Source organism: Pristiophorus japonicus, chromosome 3 (assembly GCF_044704955.1).
Source record: "Pristiophorus japonicus isolate sPriJap1 chromosome 3, sPriJap1.hap1, whole genome shotgun sequence".
Taxonomy (NCBI): Eukaryota; Metazoa; Chordata; class Chondrichthyes; family Pristiophoridae; genus Pristiophorus; species Pristiophorus japonicus.
Window position 1 is genome coordinate 64,580,066 of NC_091979.1, and position 12,030 is coordinate 64,592,095.

The following is a 12,030-nucleotide window of genomic DNA, read 5'->3' on the forward strand; positions in this document are numbered from 1 at the left end:
CATAATCAAGAGTAAACCAATTTTGATTAATGTGAAGTTTAACGGGATACCGGTATCAATGGAACTGGACACAGGGGCGAGTCAATCGATCATGAACGAGAGGGCATTTAATAAGCTGTGGGATACTAAGACTGTGAGGCTCATGTTATATATGCAAACTATAGCTATACTCTCTGTGTTGCATAAGATGGAGACTTGTTTACCTGATGTACTATCAATAAGGTTTATACTTTGTATATACATGCTGGCACCACTAGAGGGTGCAACTGGTGGAGACCGGGGTTTCCTGCCCTGGTGGCAGGGGCTGTATATAAGGGGAGCCAGCATGTGGCTGCCTCAGTCTGGAGTTACGAGTAAAGGAACACGGTCACTACAGTTTGAGTACAACACATTGCCTTGTAGAGTCATTCATAGGAACATTACAGAAATAATAACTGGCGACAAGAATACAGACTTTCACACGATTATGGCTACCTTTGGCACACTAAAAGACTTTGCAGAGGGTGATGATTGGGATACCTTCATGGAAAGGCTCGAGCAATATTTCGTGGCAAACGACCTGGCAACGGAGACAGACACATTGGCGGAGAAGCACAAGGCTATACTGCTGACCAGTTGTGGGCCCGAGGTCTACCACCTTGTCAGGGACTTGCTGGCACCCACAAAGGCCAAGAATAAGACATATGATGAGCTGACTGAACTAATTCGCGACCAACTAAAAGCAAAAGAGAGCATCCTCACAGCCTGGCACAGATTCTACACTCACCACAGACCTGAGGGCCAGGAGATTGCAAAATATGCTGCCGACCTCATGAGACTTGCGGCACCTTGTGATTTCGGCATGCACCTCAATGAAGCATTGCGAGACATCTTCATTACGGGAATTGGCCATGAGGGCCTCCTTCACAAGCTGTTATCTGCCTACACCACAGACAGCAGCACCAGTCAGGCGTTCATGACCTCGACCTGCAGCACCAAGAAAATTATTCATCCTGTGGACTCAAACCTGGCAAGTACTGTACACAGAATGGTGCCTTTCACAGGCAAGTCTGTAGAATGTGGCTCTGCCCAGGGCAGAGAGCACAGACCTCAGGCTTCCAGAACTCAGAGTCCGCCGAGGGGTGCTAATCGAGTAGCACCATGCTGGCGTTGCAGAGTAAACCATAGGGCTCACCAGTGTCAGTTTGCTGAGTACATATGCAAAGCCTGTAACACAAAGGGACACCTCCAGCGTATGTGTAAAAGAAATACGACTCACCGTCTAGCAGAGGAGTCGGTAAATGACTTTGAATCCAGTGGGGACCAAGGTTGGGAACTCAACATCCAGGGGTAGTCAATGTTCAGGTAGGATAGACAGAGAGTAAAGGAGATGGGGTAGCATTGCTGGTTAAAGAAGAAATTATAGCAATAGTAAGGAAGGACATAGCTTGGATGATGCGGAATCGGTATGGGTGGAGCTACGGAATACCAAAAGCCAGAAAACGCTCGTGGGAGTTGTGTACAGACCACCAAACAGTAGTAGTGAGCTTGGGCACAGCATCAAACAAGAAATTAGGGATGCGTGCGATAAAGGTACAGCAGTTATCATGGGCAACTTTAATCTACATATCGATTGGGCTAACCAAACTGGTAGCAATGCGGTGGAGGAGGATTTGCTGAAATGTATTCGGGATGATTTTCTAGACCAATATGTCGGGGAACCAATTAGAGCAATCTCAGGAGGGTGAAGGCACTGATCCTGATACCCTGCCCCAGGTCTATCCCACGCTGCATGCACCCGATGGCACGATTCGCCATGGACCTTGAAACGAAAATGATGCCAATATGTATAGTCGGCCGCCGTTGCCCACCACCCGGGTGGAGACGGTGCAGCCCCCAGACCCAGTCGCTACCTCGGCCATATCTGGGAGTGAAAGGTCAGAACCAACGAGTTCCACAAATGGGACCTGGAACAGCCAGGTTCCCAACACCGTTAGAGAGCAGGCAGATGATTCTGCAGCCCTCAAGGAGGACAGGGAGGCCACACACATCTATGGATCTGCCCACCACTAGGCAATGGTAAAGACCCTGAGTCCTGGCTAGGTGAGCAAACCAACCCCACCCCGCTAGCAGGGGATGCATGCCATCATCAGACGACTAGGACCCCGTCCAGTTGCTCTGGAACTAGTGTCCTCGCCTACCTGCTACCTCAGTACTGACCATAACTGAACCATGAATGCAATCTACCCAATCCTGGTGCACAACCATAAAACGCAATAAATGTAAGTCACTGAACCAAGGTGTCACGGTCCAAACTGTAAAAAAAAATGTTTTTTTCCTTTCTTTGTACTTGCACTGTGTCTAATCCTATATGTTAATGTAACTGGCCAACTGCATGATCTCACTGTGGGGGTCGGGGGGGGTGGGGGGAATGGATGTATGTAGCCATGGACACGCACATGGATCACTCCCAGAACCCACTGGAACCACTGTATCATCGAACCATCCAAACTGGTAACTACTACCCAACGTTGTGACAAAAGGACTTGGGGTTAACAGGGAGAGAGCCAAGTCAAAGGCCACCCAAGGTGCAAGGGCTATTGGCACTTAAGTCTGGGGACAGCTAAGCCAGAGCATATAGTGCAAAGGTAGTTGGCACAAAGGACTTGGGGGAGAGTGATGTTATATACACAGACTATAGATATATTCTCTGTGTAGTCACTGTATAATTGCATAAGATGGAGACTTTGTTACATGATGCACTGTCAATAAGGTATACACTGTGTATATACATGCTGGCACCACTAGAGGGTGCAACTGGTGGAGACTGGGGTTTCCTGCCCTGGTGGCAGGGGCTGTATAAAAGGGGAGCCAGCATGCGGCTGCGTCATTCTGGAGTTACGAGTAAAGGACCAAGGTCACTACAGTTTGAGTACAACACATTGCCTCGTGGAGTCATTCATAGGTACTTTACAGACATAATAGCCCAGGCTGAGCCCTGTTAACGCCAATCTGCACACATATACCAAAGAACTGATAAAGGTGATTGGCAGTGCACAAATTAATGTGTTATGTAATGGTGCGGTTCACGAGTTACCGCTGTGAATTGTTCCAGGCAATGGCCCAACGCTGCTCAGCAGGAGCTAGTTGGAGAAAATCAGATGCGACTGGAACAGCATGAAGACGGTGTTGCCGGAGGAAGAGACATGTGCCCAAGCATTGAGCAAGTTCACCTCGCTGTTCGAACAAGGTATCAGCAACTTCACGGGAGCCAAGGTGCAGATCCACGTGGATTCAGATGCAAGAACCGTCCATCATAAAGCTCGGGCAGTGCCATATATGATAAGGGAGAAGGTCGAAATTGAACTGGACAGACTCCAGCATGAAGGGATCATATCACCGGTAGAATTCAATGAATGGGCCACCCCATTGTTCCTGTGCTGAAAAGTGATGGCACATTCAGAATCTGTGGAGACGACAAGGCTATGATAAACAGGGTTTCGAAACAAGATCAGTATCTGTTACCGAAGGCTGATGACTTGTTTGTGAAGCTAGCTAGAGGGAAGTGGTTCACAAATACCTCAGAATATATGATGCAAGATTTGGTCGAGACATCGAAGAGACTTATGTGCATTAACACATATAAAGGACTGTTTCTTTACCACAGGAGCCCGTTTGGAATACACTCGGCAGCAGCAATATTCCAGAGAAATATGGAAAGTCTACTGAAGTCCGTTCCCAGAACCGTCGTGTTCCAAGAAGACATCCTGATGACCAGTCATGGCTCCAAGGAACATCTGAACAATATGGAAGAGGTTCTACTGCGTTTGGACAGAGTGGGACTCAGACTTAAACACCCAAAGTGCTTCTTCATGGCACCGGAGGTCGAATTCCTCGGAAGGAAAATCGTCGCTGATGGCATCAGACCTATTGACGTGAAAACCAAAGCCATCACGAATGCACCCAAGCCGCAGAACGTGATGGAGCTGCATTCGTTCCTGGGTCTACTCAACTACTTTGGTACCTTCCTACCTAAAATGTGCACCTTACTTGAACCATTGCGCATTCTATTGAGAAAAGGCAACAACTGGGTGTGGGGCGCATTGCAAGACAGAGCCTTCAAGAAAGCCACTAATCTGCTTTGCTCGAACAAGCTGCTGGTACATTATGACCCACGTAAGCATTTAGTTTTGGCCTGTGATGCATCATCATAAGGAATTGGTTGCATCTTACAACAAGTCAATGAGTCGGGGAAACTTCAAACTGTTACGTATGCATCCAAAAGTTTGTCTAAAGCAGAATGAGCCTACAGTATGGTAGAAAAAGAAGCTTTAGCATGTGTGTATGGTGTTAAAAAGATGCATCATATCTGTTCGGTCTAGGTGCGAATTAGAGACCGATCACAAGCTACTTATTTCATGGTTTTCCGAGAGCAAAGGTATCAATAGCAACGCTTCATCCCGCATCCAAAGATGGGCGCTGACATTATCTGCCTATGATTATGTCATTCGCCACAGACCTGCCACAGAGAATTGTGCCGATGCTTTGAGCCGGTTGCCGTTGCCCACACTGGAGGTGGAAACGCCACAACTGGCAGATTTCATGTTAATCATGGATGCATTTGAGAGTGTAGGTACCCCTGTCATGGTTCAACAAGTTAAGACCTGGACCAGCCAGGACCCGATATTATCGGTGGTAAACGGTTGCATCCTCAAAGGGTATTGGTCTGTCATACCTAAGCAAATGTGCGAGGAGGCCAAATCTTACATTTGTCGCAAGGACGAACTGTCTATTCGAGCAGATTGCATATTGTGGGGCAATCGAGTTGTAACGCCGAAGAAAGGGAGAGAGAAGTTTGTGCATGAGTTACACAGCACACATCCTGGTATAATGATGATGAAGGCCATCGCCAGGTCCCACGTATGGTGGCCAGTATTTGATTCTGAATTGGAAGCATGCGTGGATCAGTGCAACACCTGCATGCAGCTCAGCAAAGCACCAGCAGAATCGCCGCTGATTCTGTGGTCATGGCCATCCAAACCTTGGTCCAGGATCCATGTAGATTTTGCAGCTCCCTTCCTGGGCAAGATGTTTTTAGTGGTGGTGAATGCTTATTCGAAGTGGATAGAATGCATAATCATGTCATCCCGTACGTCCCTGGCAACCATAGAGAATCTCAATGTCATTTTCACGACTCATGGTCTGCCTGACATAGTGGTGAGTGACAATGGGTCGTGCTTCACCAGTCAGGAGTTTCAGAAGTTTGTAAAACTTAATGGCATAAAACATATATGATTAGCACCATTCAAGCCTGCGTCCGACAGGCAAGCAGAACGTGCAGTACAAATTATCAAGCAAAGCATGAGGAGAGTAACCCAAGGATCACTGCAGACCTGCTTGTCTTGCATACTGCTGATTTACAGGACATGACCCCACACACTCACAGGGGTCTCGCCTGCTGAACTCATGATGAAAAGAGGTCTTAAGATCAAGTTATCTCTTGTACACCCAGATTTAAGTAATCATGTTGATTGCAGAAGACAGAGTCAACAAGGGTCAGAGTAGGAATCGCAGGATAGCTCAGATGAATATGTGGCTTGAGCAATGGTGCAGCAGGGAGGGATTCAAATTAATGGGGCATTGGAACCGGTTCTGGGGGAGGTGGGACCAGTACAATCCGGACGGTCTGCACCTGGGCAGAATCAGAACCAATGTCCTCGGGGGAGTTTTGCTAGTGCTGTTGGGGAGGAGTTAAACGAATATGGCAGGGGGATGGGAACCAATGCAGGGAGATAGAGGGAAACAAAAAGGAGGCAAAAACAAAAGACAGAAAGGAGATGAGGAAAAGTGGAGTGCAGAGAAACCCAAGACAAAGAACAAAAAGGGCCATTGTACAGCAAAATTCTAAAAGGACAGAGGGTGTTAAAAAAACAAGCCTAAAGGCTTTGTGTCTTAATGCAAGGAGTATCCGCAATAAGGTGGATGAATTAACTGTGCAAATAGATGTTAACAAATATGATATGATTGGGATTACGGAGATGTGGCTCCAGGATGATCAGGGCTGGGAACTCAACATCCAGGGGTATTCAACATTCAGGAAGGATAGAATAAAAGGAAAAGGAGGTGGGGTAGCATTGCTGGTTAAGGAGGAGATTAAGGCAACAGTTAGGAAGGACATTAGCTTGGATGATGTGGAATCTATATGGGTAGAACTGCAGAACACCAAAGGGCAAAAAACGTTAGTGGGAGTTGTGTACAGACCTCCAAACAGTAGTAATGATGTTGGGGAGGGCATCAAACATGAAATTAGGGGTGCGTGCAATAAAGGTGCAGCAGTTATAATGGGTGACTTTAATATGCACATAGATTGGGCTAGCCAAACTGGAAGCAATACGGTGGAGGAGGATTTTCTGGAGTGCATAAGGGATGGTTTTTTAGACCAATATGTCGAGGAACCAACTAGGGGGGAGGCCATCTTAGACTGGGTGTTATGTAATGAGAGAGGATTAATTAGCAATCTCGTTGTGCGAGGCCCCTTGGGGAAGAGTGACCATAATATGGTGGAATTCTGCATTGGGATGGAGAATGAAACAGTTAATTCAGAGACCATGGTCCAGAACTTAAAGAAGGCTAACTTTGAAGGTATGAGGCGTGAATTGGCTGGGATGGATTGGCGAATGATACTTAAGGGGTTGACTGTGGATGGGCAATGGCAGACATTTAGAGACCGCATGGATGAACTACAACAATTGTACATTCCTGTCTGGCATAAAAATAAAAAAGGGAAGGTGGCTCAACCGTGGCTATCAAGGGAAATCAGGGATAGTATTAAAGCCAAGGAAGTGGCATACAAATTGGCCAGAAATAGCAGCGAACCTGGGGACTGGGAGAAATTTAGAACTCAGCAGAGGAGGACAAAGGGTTTGATTAGGGCAGGGAAAATGGAGTATGAGAAGAAGCTTGCAGGGAACATTAAGACGGATTGCAAAAGTTTCTATAGATATGTAAAGAGAAAAAGGTTAGTAAAGACAAACGTAGGTCCGCTGCAGACAGAATCAGGGGAAGTCATAACGGGGAACAAAGAAATGGCGGACCAATTGAACAAGTACTTTGGTTCGGTATTCACGAAGGAGGACAAGAACAACCTTCCGGTTATAAAAGGGGTCGGGGGGTCTAGTAAGGAGGAGGAACTGAGGGAAATCCTTATTAGCCGGGAAATTGTGTTGGGGAAATTGATGGGATTGAAGGCCGATAAATCCCCAGGGCCTGATGGACTGCATCCCAGAGTACTTAAGGAGGTGGCCTTGGAAATAGTGGATGCGTTGACAGTCATTTTCCAACATTCCATTGACTCTGGATCAGTTCCTATCGAGTGGAGGGTAGCCAATGTAACCCCACTTTTTAAAAAAGGAGGGAGAGAGAAAACAGGGAATTATAGACCGGTCAGCCTGACATCGGTAGTGGGTAAAATGATGGAATCAATTATTAAGGATGTCATAGCAGTGCATTTGGAAAGAGGTGACATGATAGGTCCAAGTCAGCATGGATTTGTGAAAGGGAAATCATGCTTGACAAATCTTCTGGAATTTTTTGAGGATGTTTCCAGTAGAGTGGATAAGGGAGAACCAGTTGATGTGGTATATTTGGACTTTCAGAAGGCGTTCGACAAGGTCCATACAAGAGATTAATGTGCAAAGTTAGAGCACATGGGATTGGGGGTAGTGTACTGACATGGATTGAGAACTGGTTGTCAGACAGGAAGCAAAGAGTAGGAGTAAATGGGTACTTTTCAGAATGGCAGGCAGTGACTAGTGGGGTACCGCAAGGTTCTGTGCTGGGGCCCCAGCTGTTTACACTGTACATTAATGATTTAGATGAGGGGATTAAATGTAGTATCTCCAAATTTGCGGATGACACTAAGTTGGGTGGCAGTGTGAGCTGCGAGGAGGATGCTGTGAGGCTGCAGAGCGACTTGGATAGGTTAGGTGAGTGGGCAAATGCATGGCAGATGAAGTATAATGTGGATAAATGTGAGGTTATCCACTTTGGTGGTAAAAACAGAGAGACAGACTATTATCTGAATGGTGACAGATTAGGAAAAGGGGAGGTGCAAAGAGACCTGGGTGTCATGGTACATCAGTCATTGAAGGTTGGCATGCAGGTGCAGCAGGCGGTTAAGAAAGCAAATGGCATGTTGGCCTTCATAGCAAGGGGATTTGAGTACAGGGGCAGGGAGGTGTTGCTACAGTTGTACAGGGCATTGGTGAGGCCACACCTGGAGTATTGTGTACAGTTTTGGTCTCCTAACCTGAGGAAGGACATTCTTGCTACTGAGGGAGTGCAGCGAAGGTTCACCAGACTGATTCCCGGGATGGCGGGACTGACCTATCAAGAAAGACTGGATCAACTGGGCTTGTATTCACTGGAGTTCAGAAGAATGAGAGGGGACCTCATAGAAACATTTAAAATTCTGACGGGGTTAGACAGGTTAGATGCAGGAAGAATGTTCCCAATGTTGGGGAAGTCCAGAACCAGAGGTCACAGTCTAAGGATAAGGGGTAAGCCATTTAGGACCGAGATGCGGAGGAACTTCTTCACCCAGAGAGTGGTGAACCTGTGGAATTCTCTACCACAGAAAGTTGTTGAGGCCAATTCACTAAATATATTCAAAAAGGAGTTAGATGAGGTCCTTACTACTAGGGGGATCAAGGGGTATGGCGAGAAAGCAGGAATGGGGTACTGAAGTTGAATGTTCAGCCATGAACTCATTGAATGGCGGTGCAGGCTAGAAGGGCCGAATGGCCTACTCCTGCACCTATTTTCTATGTTTCTATGTTTCTATGTTTCTATGATCGCGCAACTGTGCCACGCGAGATTTCTGTTAATGATCCTGTATATGTGTTGAATTATGGTCAGGGTCGCAAATGGGGTGCTGGTATGGTCATGGCCAAGAGGGCAACAGAGTATTTGTTATTCAGCTCAAGAATGGGCAAACTTGCAGGAATCACATGGATCAAACAAAGCTGAGGCACATAGATGAGCCAGAGCAGTCGGACGAAGAAACCGTCAACAACCAATCAACCTACCAGCAGCCCTTAGTGAACTCAAGGCTCATCAGTGAACCCGGAATTTCCATCACGGACTTGTTCAATAAAAATGGACTTACAATTCCTGACATGGCCACTGTCAACTCCAACAAGTCAGCCATCCAGCCACCAGCCACAACAGACTCCACACATTCACCCAAGGCCGGAATCGAACTGAGACGGTCAACCCGGGAGCGTAAAGCATCGGACCGTCTCAACCTGTGAAAGACTGTGATAAGATCTCAGAGGAGGGTATTGTCATGTATGTACATGCTGTTTGTGGCCACCAGATGGTATCATTGCTGGAGGCCACTGACCAGCACGCACATGGTGCTGCACTGGTATAAAAGGCCAGCCATTTTGTGAGTCAGACACTTTGGGCCAAAATAAAGTAGAAGCAAGGTTGTACCTTGCTTATTTAAACAGTATTCAGTTTGAACCTTTATTGCATACATAACATGTGCAAAAAGGAATGGGTACGACCACACACTTGCGCAGCAGGACACAAAAATGTTCATGCAGATAATCACGTCATACAAATAATTTCTTTGCCTGAAAAGCAGACATTGCATACTTGAATTTATGGACCAAAATCTTTTAATTCAGAACATGAATTTTACCAACTATGGCAACCTGATGTTTAAGTAACAGAAAACCATTTTTAAGTAGATAAAGATTGGTTTCGACCAAATAAATAAGTCATATAGCCTTTACAGATTCCTTAATTTTGTACAAGACTCTAAACATGACGTACCTGGCTACTACGTCTGGTAGATTCTCATCAATGAATTTTTGCATGCACAGATGTTCAGTGGAACGGTCTAAGAAGAGGTTAAAAGTCTTCAAATAAGAGCTGAAGTTTGAGACGAGCGATTTCTTATATGACTCCATCTCTGGTTTCCTGCTGTTAAGAAACGTTAACAGTTCAGTTCACTCTGAACGTTGTTGTGTGCTGAAATCAGAATGTGGACCTTGCCTTGCACAATTATTGCGTTAACTGGACTTTAACCGTAAAACTTTGAAACATTCTAGTACTGTCCGCAACATTAACTGCCACCTGCATGCCCCGCTCAATAATCAACCATAGCGTCCTGTCAAATAGCAGCCGGAACCTTCTTAATATATGTGTGTACAAGCACCAGGCTAGTTTGTGAAACCTCGGTAAAACCTAATTAAACCAAAACCCTGGCCAATTTGGAGGAAAAAATCTGAGTAATTCCTCTCCGACCTATCTAGGCGATCAAAACTAATCCCGGAGATCACTCTGGCTTTGAATTCCCTGCAGTGTTTACCTTCTGTACTAGGTGATCTCCGTGCAGCCAGAAACAAATCCAGCTTTCGCTTGGAGGAATTCAGCGCGTCTGCATCCACCACATGAAACGGTAGCTTGTTCCAGAGTTAAACTAATCTCTGGGAAAAGAATTCTGACGTCCAACCTAGATCCAGCCCTATATAACTTAAATTTGTGACCCCTGGTCCTGCTTAACCTATTTCATTGAAATAAACTGTCAGCTGGAACACTATCTATTCCCTTCATTATCTTATTAACTCAATCAGATCCCTCTTTTCGATTCCCAACACTTTTAGCCTATCTTGGTAACTAAGATGCTTCAGTCTTGAAATTAGTCTCGTGGCCCTCTTCTGCACCCTTTCCAGAGCCTCAATAACAACTGCTATGTGAGGAGACCAAAACTAGACACAGTCATCCAAGTGCGGCCTGACTAAGGTTTTATACAACAACAAAACAGTTCACCTCGTCTTATACTCAATTGCCCTAGGGCTACACTCCAATACTCTATTTGCTCTAGCTATCACTGCACAGTTTTGCTCAAGTATCTTTAAGGTTGTATGACCTAGAATGTCCAAATATCCATTTAAGTCCCTGGAATAGGCCTTGAACCCTGTACTTTCCCACTCAGAAGCAAGTTCACTACCCACTGAGCCACTGCTGGCATGTGGAGAGAATCGTGGGAGAGCCTGGGTGCAGCCATCCACCTCTGTGCTTGTCAGCGTTTGCAGCAGCTCAATGCTGTAGAACACGAACAGCACAACTGTCAATGTAAATTTGGATATCGTTCCTTTCAGGAAACTGGCTAATGACACGTTATCAAATTACGTCATCCGACCCGCTTCTTTCAATTGGTCGCAAAACGTGCAGGGCGGGTTTAAAAGCCCAATCAGCGTAAAATCATTTCTGCACAGAAGTCTGGAGCCAGCAGCGAGGTTGGGACCCTCCACTGACCCAAGCCGCAACAGACCAACCAAGGTAGGGAGTATCGCAGCCTTAGTGTATGAAATCTACAAAGAATGAAAGCTCACCAGTAAATAAAGGAATTACATAACTCTTCACATGGGGGTGACTCAGATGCCACGAACATAAACCAAACTTGTGCCCCGCATCACAGAAATATAGGATGGTCTGTGCATTATTCTAGTGAACAGGTCGTGGAGCTAAACAAGTCTTCCAGTTTGAGAACTATCACAATTCCATGGGACCGAGCAAATCAATGGATCGACTGTTGTTGGACCTCTGTCTGCACTCAGCCTTTAAGCAAAGTAACCTGAAATATTCTCTTAATACATAATAAGTCAGCTAGATTTAGAAATATCAGGTTATTATTTACTAAAAAAACATGATTACAATAATAACTTGTATTTTTATAGCGCCGTTAGCGTAGTAAAACATCCCAAGGTGCTTCACAGGAGTGTTATAAGACAAAACAAATAAATTTGACACCAAGTCACATAAGAAGAAATTACGGCAGATGATCAAAAGCTTGGTCAAAGAGGTAGGTTTTAAGGAGCATCTTAAAGGAGGAAAGAGAGGTGGAGACGCAGAGAGGTTTATAGAGCGAGTTCCAGAGTTTACTGAAGTCCGTTCCCAGAACCGTCGTGTTCGAAGAAGACATCCTGATCACCAAACATGGCTCCAAGGAACATCTGAACAATATGGAAGAGGTTCTAC

At 45.7% G+C, this 12,030-nt stretch overlaps 1 protein-coding gene across 2 annotated transcripts in view; it reads right to left on the bottom strand.

Moving 5' to 3' along the window:
- The window catches only part of LOC139259738 (histamine N-methyltransferase-like), a 150,178-nt gene that overhangs the window by 135,491 nt on the left and 2,657 nt on the right, over window positions 1-12,030 (bottom strand). For both annotated transcript variants that reach the window (XM_070875382.1, XM_070875381.1), the window contains exon 2: window positions 9,820-9,969. In XM_070875382.1, the coding sequence (XP_070731483.1) occupies window positions 9,820-9,969 (150 nt within the window). The remainder of the gene's footprint in view (window positions 1-9,819; window positions 9,970-12,030) is intronic.